Source organism: Oryctolagus cuniculus, chromosome 3 (genome assembly GCF_051225735.1).
Source record: "Oryctolagus cuniculus isolate XC-2025 breed Fujian yellow rabbit chromosome 3, ASM5122573v1, whole genome shotgun sequence".
Lineage (NCBI taxonomy): Eukaryota > Metazoa > Chordata > Mammalia > Lagomorpha > Leporidae > Oryctolagus > Oryctolagus cuniculus.
In genome coordinates this window covers 93,090,152-93,109,534 of record NC_142869.1, presented here as the reverse complement: position 1 = coordinate 93,109,534, position 19,383 = coordinate 93,090,152, and the positions used below count along the sequence as shown (strand labels likewise).

The window sequence follows — 19,383 nt, the reverse complement described above, 5'->3', positions numbered from 1 at the left end:
CTGATTGAGACCTCACTGAGGCTGCAATGACTTGATGAGAATTTTGATTTGTTCATAATCTCTCTCTCTTTAAAAAAAAAAGTTTATTTTATTTATTTGAGGGGCAGAGTAACAGAGAGATAGAGAGATCTTCTAACTGCTGGTTCACTCACCAGGTGGCCACAGTGGCCAGGACTGAGCGAGGCTGAAGCCAGGAGTCTGGAACTTCATTCAAGTCTGCCACGGAGCAGACTTGGGCTGGCAGGGGCCCAAGCACTTGACCCATTTTCCACCATCTTCCCAGACACATTAGCAAGGAGCTCGATGGGAAGTGGAGAAGCTGGGACTTGAACTGACGTTTGTATGGAATGCTGGTGCCACACAAGCAGTGGCTTAACCCACTGTACCACACCAGCCCCATTTGTTCATAATCTTTTACTGAGATTTCTGAAAAAATGACTATGTATGTTGGGGTTTTTACTCTAAGGTCTTTATGTTTTATATTAAAATGTGAATTGGAATTATTTCTCAATTTTACATAGGTCAAATATGCTAGATTTTTTAAAATAATAAGGTGAAAAATTTCTTAATAGATTATTTAATAAATGGTTTGGACATGGTAAGACTTCAATTTAGACTCTAGCATACATACTGTATCTCAAAAATAAACTTCAGAGAGATGAATATTGCAAATCGAATTATTGAAAGACTAGCAGAAAATAGATCTGCAGAAATGACTGTTGTCATGGTTTAAAGCAAGAGAAATAACTTGTGAGGAAAAGATGAACAAATATTTTAAAATTTAAAACTTCTATACCAACGAAGAGACAATAGACGGGAAATTTGTATTAAATTCATGATACATAAATGATTAATGTGTATTATAACTATAATATATTGCATCTTAAAATGTATAAGAAAGGGGCTGGGGTTCTTACAGATAGATGTGGAATATAGCTACCATTTATTGCATATGTTTCTATGCCCATGTAGATTTATAATATCAGATTATACTGATTATTTTGCATACAGAATATTTCATGATTAGCTTTCCTCACCAGACAGCACAGAGAACTCCACTAACTATTCTTCTAAAACATAGTTTTCTATGATTTCAAAGTATTTCCTTGAATGGCAGGGAGAGAGAAAGATAGAGAGATCCTATCCACTGGTTCACTCCCTAGATACCCACAGCTGCCAGGGCTGGGCCAGAATTAATTTGGGAACTGGGACTTCAATTCAAATCTCCCACATAGGTGGCAGGGGCCCAAGTATTGAGCCATCACCTGCTGCCTCCCAGGGTGTGCATTAGTAGGAAGTTGGAATCAGGAGAGGAGCCAGGACTTGAATCCAGACTCTTCAATTTGGAATACGAGCATCTGAAGCAGAGGCTGAACCACTAGGCCAAATGCCTGCCCCCTTAACTAGGTTGTCAGTGCTGGATGTTAAGGCAATAGATATCTAATTTAGTGTGATTTTTTTCTTAGGGTCTCTTTTACTTATGAAGTCCCTATCTATTGTCAGAGGTTTGTTTATGGACATCTCGTTGAATGGAATGGAGTGATTTACAAAGAAACACACATGGTATTGCTTTTATCAACAGTTTTACAGGCAGTATTTGCCACTGAAACCTGTTTTAGCAAAAGAGGAAGTATCATTTGAGATCCCACGCTTTTCACAACATGTCATCAGTTATCTTTAAAGGCTTTAGTAAAAGAGACACGTTAATTACCATCCGTGAGCATCTCTAGGATAGTGATGACTGTAGTATTCTATTAGGGCATTTTGTCAAGCGTGTCATTCCCTTATCTTGCTTTTATAGCAGAGGAAATAAAGGCACTAGAGACATATCTTTGAGGTCACACAACAAGTTAACAGCAGATAAACACTAGAACTGGCAGCTCCAGAATTCCCACTGTGTGTAATTAGTTCACTGCAGGCAGGAAATGACAGCATAGGGAATAAATGGCAGATGTGGTGTTTAGGGAGCTGGGGCTGCTGGGAATTCTCTGTGCTCTTCTGAATGGTTAATTAAGTTACCTTCCCTGTGAGGTTCTCACTGCATAGAACTTGGAGGCCTCTCAGCCAGGTGCTTTCTTTCTTAGGGTAAAAGGAAACAGCACGGTCATCCTCAAGTGCTTTGATGGGCTTGCCTGGTGGAGCATGCTGTGTGTGGGCCTGAGTTATTTCTTAGGCTTTGCAGTCTCTACTGAATGAGCCCTTAAGAAGTTTCTGAGTGTGATTTTTGTCATTAGCTCCTAAAGTACTAAAATGTGTCTGGGGAGTGAGAGGGCAGGGGTGGCCTCAACTATTTCCAAGTTCACCCTCAGTCCTTCCACTCCAGAGTTCTCAGCAATTCTGACTCAGCCCATGGAATTCATGTTTGACTTTTTTTTTTGGTCTCTTTTGATGCTAGATACAGAATACGTGGGCTACCTCCTATTCTTAGGCATCTAACAAAATTATTGTAGGAAATGATGCATTTGAAAATGACTGCCAAGAGATTTGGTATGTTTATGGAGAATTCTAGGGAGGATGGAGGCAGCCTGCCAAGTTGGAGCCGAAGGCTGCTTCCATTGGATGCTCTAACAAGCTCATTAGTCTTGGAATCATGATTATCTTAATTTCATTGACCCCCTGTAAGGACGTGACTAAGTATTTAATCACCAAGAACTGACTGGAGAGAAGAGAATCTGCACTTCTGCTTTAGAACGTTGAAAGAAGGTGGGGTTTTGAGTTCACTTTTCCTTCTGCCTACTCTAGAAGGGGCTTGGCATGTTCCCTGGGAGAAGCCAAGGTTTATGCTGGTCACTTCCTGTTGCGTCAAACCTGGCTATTTAAAGTGAGGTCCACTGATTGGCCATGAGTATCACCTGAGAGCTTGCTTGAAATGCAGGTGTCTTATGTCAAGAGAATTCTTATTCAGTGCCTTCTTATGTCTCCATGGATGCTTTCCCAAGTCCAAGGGTTTTAAGCATTGGATGTAATTTGCCATGCAAGGAAACACAGGTCAAAAACTAAAGTAACTACCAAGTATTTCCAAAATTTCAAACATTATTTGCATCCTTCTGGAAGCATTAAAACAGATTCAGTATATTTTTTGGGGGGAGGATGCTAACAAAGTAGATTTTTTTATTTTAAGATTTTATTCATTTATTTTGCCTTTTTTAACTTTTTAATTAGTTTTTAACAGATTCAATATGATTTGTAGATAAAATTCTAAGAACATAATGATATTCTCTTCCTCCCTCTCGTCCTCCCTCTCCCTCTCCTTTCTTCCCTCTTTTTTATTTTTTGAGATAATATATTTTAAATTTACATTACAATGAAAAACCTTAATACTTCACCAAATAAGAATTTTTTTTTTTGACAGGCAAAGTTAGACAGTGAGAGAGAGAGAGAGACAGAGAGAGGTCTTCCTTTTTGCGTTGGTTCACCCCCAAAATGGCCGCTACAGCTGGCGTGCTGCACCAGTCCGAAGCCAGGAGCCAGGTGCTTCCTCCTGGTCTCCCATGTAGGTGCAGGGCCCAAGGACCTGGGCCATCCTCCACTGCCTTCCCGGGCCACAGCAGAGAGCTGGATTGGAAGAGGAGCAACCGGGACAGAATCTGGCACCCCAACCGGGACTAGAACTGGGGTGCTGGTTCCGCAGTCGGAGGATTAGCCTAGTGAGCTGCAGCACCGGCCCACCAAATAAGAATTTTAACAAGTAAAAAGCAAAAAGATCCTACGTTAGTGGGAATATAGACAATGCCTCTAAATAATAATTGAATGGAAAAATGACCATTTCACCCAAATATCAGTAAATTTAAGCAATTGCAGATCATTAAAACTACAGTAGTATAATATTTTTTTTTTTTATTTGACAGGTAGAATTAACAGAGAGAGAGACAGAGAGGACAGAGAGAAAGGTCTTCCTTTGGTTCACTCCCCAAATGGATGCTATGGCTGGCACTGCACCGATCTGAAGCCAGGAGCCAGGTGCTTCCTCCTGGTCTCCCATGCGGGTGCAGGGGCCCAAGCACTTGGGCCATCCTCCACTGCCCTCCCGGGCCACAGCAGAGAGCTGGACTGGAATAGGAGCAACCAGGACTAGAACCTGGCACCCATATGGGATGCTGGAGGATTAACCAAGTGAGCCACGGCACTGGGCCCATATTTCTAGTTTTGAAGAAATCATTTTAAAGAAATCACTGTTTTCCACAGTGGTTGCACTAATTTACATTCCTACCAACAGTGTATAAATGTTTTCCTTTGTCCATGTTCTTGCCAGCATTTGTTACTTTGTGTTTGGGTTTTAGCCATTGTGACAGAGGTGAGGTGATATCTCATTGTGGTTTTGATTTGCATTTTCTTGATGGTTACTGATGTTGACCAATTTTTTTCATATATTTGTTGACCATGTGTATTTCATCTTTTGAGAACTATCTGTTGAGGTTCTTTGCCCATTTCTTAACTGGATTGGTTGGTTTTATGTTGTTGAGTTTTTTTTTTTTTTAAGATTTTATTTATTTGTTTGAGAGGTAGAGTTACAGATAGAAAGAGGGAGAGACAGAGAGAAAGGTCTTCCATCCGCTGGTTCACTCCCCAAATGTCTGCAACAGCCAGAGCTGGGGTGATCCAAAGCCAGGAGCCAGGAGCTTCCAATCTCCCACGTGGGCAGGGGCCCAAGCACTTGAGCTATCTTTTACTGCCTTCCAGGCCATAGCAGAGAGCTGGGTTGGAAGAGGAGCAGCTGGGACCTGAACCGGCACCCATTTGGAATGACAGCGTCATAGGCAGAGGCTTAGCCCACTAAGCCACAGCACTGGCCCCTGTTATTGAATTTTTTAAGATGCTGATATAGAGCTTGCAAATATTTCTCCCCATTCTGTTGGATATCTGTTCCCTATATCGATAATTTCCTTTACTGTGCAAAAGCTGAGTTTCATATAGTCCCATTTGTTTAGTTTTGCTTTTGCTTTTAGTTTTGTTGCCTGTGCTTTGGGGCATGTGTCAAGAAGTTGTCCTGTACACCAGTGTCTTGGTGTGTTTCTCCTACATTTTCTTCCAGAAACTTCATAGTCTTGGGTCTTTTTTTTGTTTTGTTTTTGAGATTTTTTGACATCTTTATTTGCAAGTAGCAAAGACAGAATATGAATATAAATTACCAAAGTACAGAATATGGATTACAATGGCTTCCCCCCCATAACGTCGCTCCAACCCGCAACCCTCCCCTTATCCACTCCCTCTCCCCTTCCATTCACATCGGGTCTTTTTTTTTTAAATACAAGTTTATTTATTTGAAAGGCAGAGTTAGAGAGAGAGAGAGAGAGAAAGAGAGAGAGAGAGGAGAAAGAGATCTTCCATCTGCTGGTTCACTCCCCAAATGGCCACAATGGCCAGAGTTGGGCTGGTCTGAAGCCAGGAGCCAAGAGCTTTTTTCAGGTCTCCCACATAGGTGCAGGAGCCCAAGCTCTTGGGCCATCCTCTGCAGCTTTCACTCGCACATCTGCAGGGAGCTGGATTGGAAGTGGAGCGGCTGGGACTTGATGCCCTCATTGCAGGTGGTGGCTTTAGCTACTACCACACAGCGCTGGCCCCAGTCTCAGGTCTTAAATTCTAAGTATTTGATCCATCTTGAGTTGATTTTTGTATATGGTGAGAGGTATGGACCTAATTTCATTCTTCTACACTTACATATCCTGTTTTGCCAGTGCCATTTGTTGAAGAGATTATCCTTGCTCTAGTGTATGGTCTGAGCACTTTTGTCAAAAAGCAGTTGGCTGTATGTAAGTGAATTAATTTCTGGACTCTCTATTTTGTTCTGTTGACCTAGGTATCATTTTTTTGTGCCAGTACCAAGCTGTTTTAATTACTGATTCAATGTATTTTTATGAAAATTCTATGTTACATCTCTAAAAACTCTCTCCCCTCTGCCTTGGCTCCCATTGTTCTGGATTGCTTCTCCTCAAAACTTATTCTTACTTCTCAGTTCACACCTTTCTGAATTTTCAGCAGCTTCTTCCTCTTACGTTCGTCATTAAATATATGTTGCATCACCCTCTTTGACTTGCTTAATTGTTTTTTTTTTTCCTGATTACTTTCAACCACAACAGCCCAGCAGAACTGAGAGAAGAACCCAGCAACAGGTATTTGTCCACTTGGTAGAGTTGTGGGAGTGGTTTCAGGAGAACTGATGGAGAAAGATTGTACCTACTTAGTCATTATTAATAATATTATTTTTTGTTACACAAGCTACAGGACGTGTGCAACCTGGCTTGTCACCTTGGTGACACAGACTATGTGCGTGTAGCAACAGTGGAGTCACTAGAATAGAGCTGTTTATGAATGCTTGTTAGTGGAAAACTGTTTACATGGTTTATCAAACTGAGTTGATGTGGACTGAATAGAATGAGTTGGAAGATAGCAGATCTTAAGGTACCAGCCCAAACCCTGCTGTGTCACTGATTGGAATGATAGCATCTTGTTTATGTGGAGAAGCTGGTTGGGCAGGAAGGACGTGTGCATGAGCCAGCTTGGCACTGAAATTTGTCAGATTTTGAGACATTGCCACACTGAAAAAAATAGTGTCCCTCTGGTAAATTTTAATACTAAACTGTCCTGTAATTCTGTTATTTTTAGCCAGAATGACATCTTTTTACAAATTATTTATTTAATTTTATTTGAGAGAGAAACAGAGAGAGATGACCCAGCTACTGATTCATTTCCCCAAATGCCCATAACAACCAGGACTGGGTCAGAATGAAGCCAGGAGCCAAGAACTCCATCCGGGTCTTCCACATGGCTAGTACCTTGAGCCATTACCTCTGCCTCCCAAGATCTTCACTAACAGGTGCTTACATGGAGAGAAGAACCTGTTTCAAACCCAGGCACTACAATATGGGATACAGGTGTCCCAGATATCTGAGCCATTACCATCTGCCTCCCAGGGTATACCTTAGCAAGAAGTTGGAATCAGATTGGAGCTGTGACTCAAACCCAGGCACTCCAAGGTGGAATGTAGGTGTCCTAAAGTGACAGTTTAACCCCTGCGCCTAAGGCCCACCCCAGCATGACATCTTTTTGTGGCATTGTTTAGCGTCCAGTTGCCCATGTGCTGAGCCAGGTTTGCTTTTGTGACTCCTGGTTCCAGTCCTATAGACACTTTTACTCAAAGCCAAGAACAGCTTTCAATGTTATTAACAGGAGGAGCAGGGTTTCCTTCCTTCCTTCCTCCCTGCCTTCCTTTCCTCCCTTCCTCCCTTCCTTCCTTCCTCCCTCCCTTACTTTCCTCCCTCCTTTCTTTCCTCCCTTCCCTTCCTCCCTCCTTCCATTTCTCCCGCCTTCCTTTCCTCCCTCCTTTCTTTCCTCCCTTCCTTCCTTTCTTTCCTTCCTTCTTTCTTCCCTCCCTCCCTCCCTCCCTCCTTCCTTCCTTTCCTTCCTTCTTTCTTTCTTTCTTTCTTTCTTTCTTTCTTTCTTTCTTTCTTTCTTTCTTTCTTTCTTTCTTCCTTTTGTGCCCTTGAAATATGGTTGTAAATTCTTGGAAAAATAACTGATGAAGTTTTGAGTAAATAAACACTTGGCCAATGGGTGGCTTTTCTATGATTGATTAAAAACGAGTATGTTTTGGAAGCAAGGCTCTATGTACTCTCACTTCCTGCTCCTCTTGGATCTTATTTCCAACAATTCTCCCTGCAAACCTGTGTTCACTCACGCTGGCCTCTTTAATGTTCCAACATGCCAGCCACAGGACTTCTGCATTTGAGTTTTCTCTGTCTGGGATGCTCTTCCCCTCTTACCTGCAGGACTGGCCTCCCACTTCCTTCAGAGTCAAACGTTGGCTTCTCACTGAGGATGTCCTCAGTTACCCATCTATAATTTTACTCCCCCCTTTTGACTGCTTGACATTTACATGTCCTGCTTTCCCATTTTCCCCCTCTTCTCCTTAACATTTGCTAATACCTAACACAGTAGAAATTCTACATTTATCCTGCCGATCTCTTTCCCCCTCTTTCACCAGGATATAATCTTCCTGAGGTTATATTATTCCCCATTGTCTTCTTATTGCTTACAATAGTGCCTGGATCGCCCTTAGCACTCAGTGGCCAGATGCAAAGAGGCAAGGCAGAAGAGCTGTGAATGACTCATGTGGTCTTCTCTCTGTGATTACTGACTTCCTTCAGGAGTGCGACAGCCCTGTGTCTATCAGCAGGGAGCCAACTCACTGCACAGTTTATGATGTGGAGGTGCATTTTGAAGCTCCTATATTCTGGCTGGCTTCACAGTTAGTAACCATAGGAAGTAAATTCTCATTAGGATTTGGTGTAAAGCAGGCATGTTCTGTGAAACCAGTGAATTCTTTTCTCTTTGCATGCTTCTACTATTTCATACATTTCCAAGAAGTCAACAGGTAGTACCAGATGCAGCCTCATTGACTTCTGGGAGGGTAATGACAGAGCATATTTACCCTGGGACAGGGAAATGGAATCTTAGGCACTGAGAGTCCATTATCTTTTGTCCATGGATGAAAGGTGTATAACTTACTTATCATTTAATCCCGCACCTGGCATTAGAGTACTGATAGGTGAGGTGCTAGGAGGAGAGGGGCTTGTGCAGGGCTTTGTAAGTAGTGATAAGACAGTGGGAATGGAAAACTCTGCTTGGCAGGGTCTGCCCAGGGTTGTGCTGAGTCCATGGCAATACTTCATTAGCTGTGCAAACATTCTATTCAAGATAAGACTATAACAGTTGCCTTGGGGGAAATTCTTTGAGTCAATATTTGTTTGATCTTTCATAAAGTATTTTGGCTTTGCTATTTGTGCTCTAGTGAAGTTCCTATTATATATGCCATTTTTGGGGATTTGCTGTATTTGCACACCAGGTCAGTCCTGGAAGAGCCAAAGGATTAAAATCACCATTTAAATAGAAGCTCTGTGGGTTTTCAAATGAATCTTTGATACTTGAAATCCATTGTTTCAATTGACAGCGAATTATTCAAAATCTATATTCATATACTGAGACCCTAAAATATAGGATAAGATCTTTGCTCTTTCTTTGGTTATCATCTAGCTGCCTTATAAACAAGACATGCATCAGGATGTGATACAAGGGACAAAACCAAATAACAAGTGAGAGCTTGTGGATACTTAGCAAGGACTGAGCATGCCCCAGTGCTTTTAAAGCATGGATTAACTCACTTAATTCTCCCAATAGCACAGAAGAGACAGGTGTTATTGGTTAGTGTGAAGTTTTACATGAAGTAGACAACGTTGTGGGAATTTGGGAAAAGGAGATTAATGAAAGAAAACTTCAAGGAGGAGGTCTCTGAGTCTGGGTGTTCAAGACTGGAAACCAATGGCCGTGCAGTGGGAAGAAGGAAATGGCTGCAAGTGGCCATTTGATCTTTTGCTTGGGACATCATTTTTCTATCTCTCTTTTTTTTTGACAGGCAGAGTTAGACAGTGAGAGAGAGAGAGAGAGACAGACAGAAAGAAAGGTCTTCCTTTTGTTGGTTCTCTCCCTAAATGGCCGCTACAGCTGGCTGCGCTGATCCGAAGCCAGGAGCCAGGTGCTTCCTCCCAGTCTTTCATGCGGGTGCAGGGGCTCAAGCACTTGGGCCACAGCAGAGAGCTGGAATGGAAGAGGAGCAACTGGGACTAATACCTGGCTCCCCAACCGGGACTAGAACCCCTGGGTGCCGGCGCCGCAGGCGGAGGATTAGCCTAGTAAGCCACAGTGCCGGCCCATTTTTCTCTCTTGAAAAGTTGTTTACCCTTTCTAGACTCTTAACCCATGTGCTTCTGGTGAAAGCGACAGTAAACATATCAGGAAAACATACAGAATGGTTGTGTGATAAATGGTATGAGAACACAGGAAAAGGAGCCTGTTGGTATGGTGGAGGACAGGCTTTGCAATTTTTGTGGGGTGGCCAGGGAAGGCAAGTTGAGACACCTGAAGGAAGGTTGAAGGAGGAGAAAGTGCTGAAAGTGCCTATGGGCAGAACCTTCTGGGTGGAGGGAACAGCAAGTGCAGACCCTGGGGTGGAAGCTTACCTGGTTTGTTTAAAGAACTTCAAAGAAGCCAGAGTGGCTGGGGAATAGTGGGCAAAGAGAATGGTCATAAGAGGGGACGTCTATCAGGGGTCCACCCTACCGAGTCTCTAGTGCTTTTAATGATGATAATGGTGAGGCAGGAGCAACTCCCAGGAGTTTTTGGGAGCACAGACCAGCAGGCTAGCAGCTGTTGCTCCTGTCTGCAGTCCTGCCCATGTGTAGCTCCTCTTGCTTTTTACTGGCAGGACCAGCTCAGCATCTCTCAATTCCTGATTTTTAAAAAAAATTTTTTTTTTTTATTTTTTGACAGGCAGAGTGGACAGTGAGAGAGAGAAACAGAGAGAAAGGTCTTCCTTTGCCGTTGGTTCACCCTCCAATGGCCGCCGTGGCCAGCGCGCTGCTGCCGGTGCACCGTGCTGATCCAATGGCAGGAGCCAGGTACTTATCCTGGTCTCCCATGGGGTGCAGGGCCCAAGTACTTGGGCCATCCTCCACTGCACTCCCGGGCCACAGCAGAGAGCTGGCCTGGAAGAGAGGCAACCGGGACAGAATCCGGCGCCCCGACCGGGACTAGAACCCGGTGTGCCGGTGCCGCAAGGTGGAGGATTAGCCTAGTGAGCCGCGGTGCCAGCTTCAATTTCTGATTGCTAGCTGAGCCTCACACCCATCACCTGGCAGCTAGGAAACCAGTTCAAGCCCTGGGTGAGAGCAGACACGTGACGTTCATGATACCCTCGCCTTAGCCCTTGCAGTCTTTTCTTGGTCTGGATTTCCAAGTTTCTTTTCTGATTTCCTGCTTGGCACTGACAATCCTGCTGCAACCGCAGCCCTCTTGGCTGGGCTCATCTTGTTCTCACCATCCTCCCACTGTGTTGCTGGGCATCAGTGTGGGCTGTGCTGTATGGCTGTTTGGGCTGTGTGCTGAGTGGAGAGGTGAGAAGACCCACTGGGCTGCCAGGTCATCCTTTGCCCTCCCTGAGGATTTCACCCCACCACTGCTCTGTGTCCTTGGTTAACAGCCTCAGAGAATGAAGTAGGCATGGTTGACTGGGCTTCTATAGACACACGTGCTGGACCATTGCCAAAAGTCCTCTGGCAGAGCAAGGGCACTCAGCTTCCCTTCAGCCTGGATTTGCCTAGCTCTGATCCTGTCCCTTTAGCCATTGCTGTTGATGCCGTCAGTCATGAGCACAGGCTGTATAACAGGGAGAGGACCAGGAGCTGGGGTGAAGGCATGGAGAACCAGACCAGGGCCATGTCAGTGCAAAGGGAGAGTAGAGGAATAGGAGAGAGGCCTGGGGAAGGAAGCTTCAGTAGACACGGTTCAGTTGGCCTGGCGGTGACTCAATAGAAGATCAGAACCCAGACAAGCATTTAAGAGTTTATGCATGAATATTAATTTAGCAGTTGCAAATATAATTAATACTTTCAGAGAGTCACATATCCAAGGCTTGACCAAGTTATGTAAAGAATAATGTATTTGCTGTGGAGACCTGTGAATGTACAGGTGGGGTTGGGTCAATATGCATTCAGGTCAGACGGTCGAGTTAATGTGTACTTGAAGGGTCGGCTGTGGGGTCACCTCTGTGATTCTTTCTCTCATTCTCTCCACTGGCTTCTGATTTTCATTGCAGTTATATCTATGGAGATCTAAACACCGATGCTATTAATAACAATTACAGCACAAACATGCTTTATTCTCAGTTTTTCAGAGCAGAGGTTCAGGGGATGGAAAGTTCTCTTCTTTTCTCCTGCTTCCAGCAAAGGGAACCTGACTTATTAGGGGGCACACATGGAAGTCTTTTCCAATCTCTTGTGAATCAGAGGATGCTCTTGGGTCCTTGCAGGCACAGAGGCAAGTCATCCAGCTGAAAATGTTATTATAATAAAAAATAGATGAATGGCATGACCCTAGAAGGTGGCGACGTGAAGGGATGTTCCCTCTTTGAAGAAAATTGCTAACTTATTTAAGGTAAGTGGTCTCCCTGGGCCTACTACTTACTTTCCTGGGAAATGGATTAATTTGAGTTAACATTTATTGAGCTTCCAGAATATTGTACAAAATGCTTTAAAATTTTAAAGTACAATTTATTTTCGGAATAGGAAATTCACTCATGTGGCTGAATGTTTAAAAACTGCGAGTGAATGTGCAGCGTGAGCCTTCTCCCTGCTATCCCTCCCCCAGCTGACGGTTTCTTTCCTCTAGGGAATGTGTGTCACTAGTGTCTTACACATTTTGTTAATCTACAGTAGACTATGCTCAATTACTGTTAATAATCTTAAGGAAAAACAGGGTGTCCTTTTTCCTTTTTTTTTTTTTTTTGAAAGGCAGAATGGACAGTGAGAGAGAGAGACAGAGAGAAAGGTCTTCCTTTGCTGTTGGTTCACCCTCCAATGGCTGCCGCGGCGGGTGCACTGCTGCCAGTGCACCATGCTGATCCGAAGGCAGGAGCCAGGTGCCTCTCCTGGTCTCCCATGTGGGTGCAGGGCCCAAGCACTTGGGCCATCCTCCACTGCACTCCCGGGCCACAGCAGAGAGCTGGCCTGGAAGAGGGGCAACCGCGACAGAATCCGGCGCCCTGACCGGGACTAGAACCCGGGGTGCCGGCGCCGCAGGCAAGGATTAGCACTGGCCCCCTTTTTCCTTTTAAGGACCTTATACAGTCAGCCCTCTGTATCTGCAGTTTCTACATCCACAGACTCCTCCAACCCCAGATGGAAAATATTTGAAAAATAAATTGCCTTTGTACTGAATGTGCACAAACTTTATTCTTGTCATGGCTCCCTACATAATATGTAAAACAGCTATTTACATAGATTTACATTATATTCAGTATTATCAGTAATCAATAGAGGATTTGAAGTATATGGCAGGATTGCCTAGCTTGTATGCAAGTGCTTCAAGAACCATGGGTTTTGGCATCTAATGGGGGGCAAGGCGCTGTCCCAACACCAGTCTCCCTGGGATATTGCAGGATGACTGTACTTTATAAAGCAAAGTGAGCCAATCAGTCATTTGAAGCTGCATGTGAGAAACTTTTTAAAATAAATCCAATGATTATAAATTCCTAGATGCTGCAGTGTGTGTGTTTGCTACTCAGTCTGGTCCACAGACTAGCAGAGCCCGTATCCCTAGCACAGCTTGTCAGAATGCAAAATCTCAGTTCTACTCCAGGCCTCCTGCATCAGAATCAGCAGGTGATTTCGAGGCCCATGAAGCTTTGCGAAGCAGCTGCCCTCTGTCGTTCCCATGGCATTGGCCTCAGGTGTCGGAGTGACTGTGCGGTCCACCTGGAGTGAAGAAAGGAGGCGATGGTCCTGGAAAGAGAGCTCCTCTCCACATGTTTGTCACTCTGGGGGCTTTGCTGCTGAAGTTAAATGTTGAGGATATTTTCTTAATTTGCAAGCATAGATTTAAGTGGTAAAATCACCTTTGTGATGTTTACTTTTCAACTCAGAAATCTTTCTCCCTCTGTTTTTCCCTTCCTTTGCATAATTTGTTCTTTTTTTTTTTTTTAATTTGACATGTGGACTTATAGACAGTGAGAGAGGGAGACAGAGAGAAAGGTCTTCCTTCCGTTGATTCACTCCCCAAATGGCCGCTACAGCTGGAACTGCACCGATCTGAAGCCAGGAGCCAGGTGCTTCCTCCTGGTCTCCTGTGCAGGTGCAGGGCCCAAGCACTTGGGCCATCCTCCACTGCCCTCCTGGGCCACAGCAGAGAGCTGGACTGGAAGAGGAGCAACTGGGACTAGAACCTGGCGCCCAAAAGGGGTGCCGGCGCCGAAGATGGAGGATTAACCAAGTGAGCCACGGTGCCGGATGCTGGCCCCACATAATTTGTTCTTAAATCTTTGGCACTTTTCTCTTTTTTATGAGGCAGTGCTGGTTCTGATTGAATAAGCACAAATATTAATAGAAAAATGTAGAAACAGCCAGTTGTGCTTAGATTGACCACTTCTATTTTAATGATTATGTACATTTATGGCCGAGGTTTTACATCATGTTTTACTGTGTGTACGTTTTACCCTGTTTCTCATTTCTGAGTAATTTAAGGTTAGTGCAAATGTTTGTGTTAAATCTGTTAGTGTGATAGAATTAATAATTTGTGGGATATTGGGAAAAAAAGCAGCCAACAAAACATGATTTCGAACTCTTTGAAAGTTGTTAAAGTTCTTATGGAAAGAAAAGAAAAAAGGGAAGTTGTTTCTTTGTGGAAATGAAGGACTAGAGGGCAGAAACTATTGAAAGCTCCTCGGATAGAAGGAGTTTTCATGTAGACTAATGTGGATAATTTGAATATGACCTGAATTTGACTAGGAACTTGTGCAAACTTCTACAGAAAAGGAATTAGAGGGTTTGCCATAGGACTATTTTTGGTATTTTGGGGGTTAATACTTTAAAAAGTCTCCAATTATTAAGTGTTATATTCTAAAAAGCAGGTGAGGTAAACATGTGATCCATGCATGTTAATAGAATACTTTCCTAAGTGTGTTGTGGTAGGGCTGGAGGATGAGTGAAAACAGGCTCAATGAAAGCAAGTACAGAGCGAACCCCCAGCGCTTACAAGTGAGAGGACCTAAACCTGGAAGCTGGGGCCAGGTCCCTTGCTGAGTGGGGCCAAGGCAGGAGAGGAGAACCAGGACTGGGGAGAGAATGTTTTGCGTATGGGAGGGTGATATGTCAGATTTCAACACCAAAATTCACGAGAATCCTTTGGCAATGTATTTTTGAAAGCTTTAAAATAATTTGTCCTGGCCGGTGCCGCGGCTCAACAGGCTAATCCTCCGCCTAGCGGTGCCAGCACACCGGGTTCTAGTCCTGGTCAGGGTGCTGGATTCTGTCCCAGTTGCCCCTCTTCCAGGCCAGCTCTCTGCTGTGGCCCGGGAGTGCAGTGGAGGATGGCCCAAGTGCTTGGGCCCTGCACCCCATGGGAGACCAGGATAAGTACCTGGCTCCTGCCTTCGGATCAGCGCGGTGCGCTGGCTGCAGTGCGCCGCCTGCAGTGCGCCGCCCGCGGCAGCCATTGGAGGGTGAACCAACGGCAAAGGAAGACCTTTCTCTCTGTCTCTCTCTCTCTCTCTCACTGTCCACTCTGCCTGTCAATAAATAAATAAATAAATAAATAAAATTTGTTCTTCTGAGCAATTTAGTACATATAGAATAATTCTAGACATCTGTTATCAAGGGAGTTCTTGACATGCCGAAAAAGATTTGGCACAAAGATTTCTTTAAAGTGTATTTTATAATAAAGAAAAGTTGAAAGTGAGTTCATTGCCTAACAAGTGAATGGGTAAGTAAGTTATAGTATAATAACTAAATGGACTGCTTTACAACTAAAATGATGTATAATATTTAGGATATATTTTAAATTATGTGTGAAGCAGACTAAACATTGTGTGGAAAAAAGACAGGAAGGAAACATTAGTGGTGGTTGTGTCTATGTGATGAAATTTTAAAAAACCATTCTGTGTCTAATACGTGGACTACAGTGGGGATGTATTACCCAACAAGGTGGAGAAGAAAATTCTCACTTGGATTAAAGACAGAAAACAGAAAAAAAAAGGATTGAAAAATGGATAGAACACATCCATTTCATTATGGAGAGTATTATGAATGTTTTAAAATTGGGGTATTCAAGGCATTTTGGTAAATTCCTTGGCTGTGTGGTGTCCAAGTTCAGATGTGCTGAGGTTGGCACTGGTTATGGGGGGAGGAGAGAGGAGGAGGCTCTCAGTGGGGAGCAGTGGAAACATTCCTAGCCGGGGATGTGCAGAGCTGGCAGTCCCCAGCCCACCCTCCCGCATATGCTCTGGGCTTTGTAATTTGCAGTGATGAGAAATCATGCCTCCAGCTATAGCCAAACTGCTAACCCAGCTGGAATGCACCGCCATGGACGACTTAGTGATCAGTGTCCTGTAAAATGCCACAGAACCACTCACTTTGAATTCCCAGGAAGTCTCCTGCAACTCTGAAAAGATAAGGCAAGAGGCTGGACGGGGGTGTGCCCAGAGCACAAGCAGCCCGCCTCCACCTTCCTGTCTTTCTGGAGGGCTCTGGGGGACAGTGGGACTTGCTTCTGGGCAGGCAGTGCTTTAGTGTTTGCCCAGGCTTAAGTAGCTACCTGGACACAGCAAATTAACTCTGAAAATAGGTTCCCTTTGTATTTGGAAGTCTTAGTTTGATAAATTTTGATTATTTTTTTAGGACAATATGATGGGTAGTAAGAAATGGCAATTATAGCTTTAAAAATTTTCCCTAGGACTGTGCTGGAGCAGCTCTTTCAAAGTGTGTATTTTGAGCCTATTTTTAAAATGATTTGAACAAGTGGGTTTGAAGATTTCCATCCTTACTTTTTCAGGGATCTTATTATTATTTTTTTTTAAAGATTTACTTATTTGAAAGGCAGAGTTACAGAGAGGCAGAGACAGAAAGAGAGAGAGAGAGCAAGCGAACGAGCGGTCTTCCATCTCTGGTTTGCTCCCCAGATGACTGCAATGGCTGGAGCTACGCCGATTTGAAGCCAGGAGCCAGGAGCTTCTGGGTCTCCCATGCAAATATAGGGGCCCAAGGACTTGGGCCATCTTCTGCTTTCCCAGTGTCGCTCCCCCTCTTCGTGGAGGAACGACACAGGACCCTACGCTGTTCTTTTGTCTGCTCGGCCCTCCCCGGGTTTGCTGCTGGTTCTTCCCGGGTTGGCTACTATCCCTTCCACCTCCGTGGAAGGGCAGTTCCCCCTGGCCACATTCCCCACTTCCGCAGGGGAGCGGCACACCGCCGGCCGGCTCTTCTCGGGGGCTGCACAGGTGTTCCCTCAGATGTTCCCCATAGATGTTCCCGGTGCATGCCGTCTCTCTCCTCCTTTATAGTCCTCCTCCGCCAATCCCAACTCGGCTGCCCACACGCCGAGTACGCTGCTCTCCTCCAATCAGGAGCAAGTCCTACAGTTTATTAGTTGAACTGGAGGCAGCTGTGCGGAAGCTGTTTACTTCTCTCCCAGCGCCATATTGTGGGAGAGCAGATGCATAGAATAAGTCTTAATTCCAGTAACTCAGTCCAGTCCGGATTGCTCCCCACACCCAGGCCATAGAAAGAGCTGGATCGGGAGTGGACAGCTGAGACTTGAACCAGTGCCCACATGGGATGGTGGCACTGCAGGCGGTGGCTTTACCCTCTACGCCACAGCGCCGGCCCCCATGGATCTTGCTCTTTAAAGTTGGTGAGCTGAGCCTCTCCATATGAACATATGCCGTAGTAATTGCCCATTTTTTAGTTCACCTGTGCTACAGTGACAAATCAATGCCATGAGCATTGTGGCAGTTTCTATCTTGTGAGATGTCAGGCATCTTTTTAATGGACAAATTGCAAAATTAATAATGTAAAAACTGATATTCATCACACAGACAGGTGTTCTTCCAATTTGTCACTTGACTGCAAGTAGTCTGATGTCACTGAGATGGCATCCAGTCCTAATGGGGCAGTGTTGGCTACCACTGAGTTGCTGCTCATAGCAGCAACTGCTGATGCCTCTTCCTGAAGAGCAGACTTGTTGAAGAGGCTGCTTCTGAACTGCTTGGTGCCCCACAGCAAAGGCAAATCCTAGGACTCCCATGAGGAATGTGACAGTCAACACGTGGATTGACAGTGTGGCTCAGGGCCACAGTGTCAGGGCAAGGAGAGTCCTTGAAGGACTGAGAAGTCCCTTCTGTAGCTCTGAGGTTCATGCTGCAGTCACTTTGTACCCCTGCCTCTCCCTGGGAATGGTCACAATCCAGGGCAGAGGCCTGATTGTTACCTGCTACGGTGGGTATTCTATTGGCTTTTGGTCCCTTCCCTGTTCATGAAATGCCTTGCACTTGCCACCTCTGCATATGTTGGAGGGCTCATTTTTTTTTTCTTTGAGACAATGGCTTGGACTGGATAATAAGTATAGTCAAGATGATGAGTACAATTTTTTTTTTAACTTTTATTTAATGAATATAAATTTCCAAAGTACGATTTATGGATTACAATGGCTTCCCCCACATACCGTCCCTCCCACCCACTACCCTCCCCTTTCCCACTCCCTCTCCCCTTCCATTCACATCAAGATTCATTTTCGATTATCTTAATATACAGAAGATCAGCTTATTATACATTAAGTAAGGATTTCAACAGTTTGCTCACACAAAAACAAAAAGTGAAAAATAATAGATGATTTTTTTTAAATGATGATGAAATCAGATCAGACCTATTGTCATGTTTAATCCCAGTGAGAGTCAAGTTGGGAGTTGACAATTTTTTTTTTTTTTTACAGAGGATCAGTTTAGTATACATTAGGTAAAGATTTCAACAGTTTGCACCCCCATAAAAACACAAAGTGAAATATATTGTTTGAGTACTCGTTATAGCATTAAATCTCAATACACAGCACATTAAGGACAGAGATCCTACATGAGGAGTAAGTGCACCGTGACTCCTGTTGTTGACTTTACCAATTGACACTCCTGTCTATGGCATCAGTAGTCTCCCTATGCTCCAGTCATGAGTTTCCAAGGCTATGGAAGCCCTCTGAGTTCTCCGATTCTTATCTTGTTTAGACAAGCTCATAGTCAAAGTGGAGGTTCTCTCCTCCCTTCAGAGAAAGGTACCTCCTTCTTGGAAGACCTGTTCTTTCCACTGGGATCTCACTCACAGAGATCTTTTGCCAGAGTGTCTTGGCTTTCCATGCCTGAAATAGATGAGTACAATTTTTTAAAGATATCTAGTCTGCGCTCCCTTCGATAGCTCAGCTGGTAGAGCGGAGGACTAAAGATATCTAGTCTGTTTCAGATTAAATCAGTGACCTTGGCCTTCTTTGGCTGAGCTTGTTTTGCTTCTGTGGTTGCTAGACAACACTAAAGGGAACGCTCTTCCCATATGACATACATAAAAGATGCCTAAAGCCCTGGCTGAGGAACCCATTTCAAAGTCATGGAGATCTGACTAATTCTAAAACTTGTAGGAACAAATGGAAATTTTTAAGATCACTATCACTAAATTTTCACCGTTAGAAGCCAGCAAATATTATTACATTGTGAATTACCTCTGGGTTCCAATCTGTGAACTCAACTGTAAGCTTACCAAGGACTGGGATAGGATTTATTTTACTCACCACTGGGTCTGATTTTCAGTGCTTGGACTGGCTTCTAGCATGTAGCAGATGCTCAACTAATATTTCTATATGAGTAGATTTCCATTTTGTAGACTTTAACTCCAGCCATGGGGTTCTAGCTAATATTAAATTGAATTTTGGTATTATCAATGTTTAATGTAATTTAGACTTTATTCTTAGCTGCTGTATGCCAGAGATCAATTCATAAAACCCACTTTCATGGATTGCTTTTAGAGG

The 19,383-nt window shown here is 44.0% G+C and overlaps 1 protein-coding gene across 22 annotated transcripts in view; it reads left to right on the top strand.

Moving 5' to 3' along the window:
• Positions 1-19,383, top strand: part of LYPD6B (LY6/PLAUR domain containing 6B) — a 238,395-nt gene that overhangs the window by 22,350 nt on the left and 196,662 nt on the right. For 3 of the 22 annotated variants that reach the window (XM_089329160.1, XM_089329148.1, XM_089329156.1), the window contains exons 1-2: positions 10,332-10,946; positions 11,861-11,985. The exons of 9 other annotated variants lie outside the window; for them this stretch is intronic. Coding sequence is in view for 1 of the 13 variants with exons in the window: in XM_089329173.1 (XP_089185299.1) it covers positions 13,355-13,434 (80 nt within the window). In the remaining 12 variants the exon portion in view is untranslated. Of the gene's footprint in view, positions 1-10,331; positions 10,947-11,860; positions 11,986-13,201; positions 13,435-13,665; positions 13,819-19,383 lie in introns of those variants that run through there. 10 more of the 22 variants (XM_008258572.5, XM_008258567.5, XM_070070939.2 and 7 more) reach the window with 6 other exon arrangements.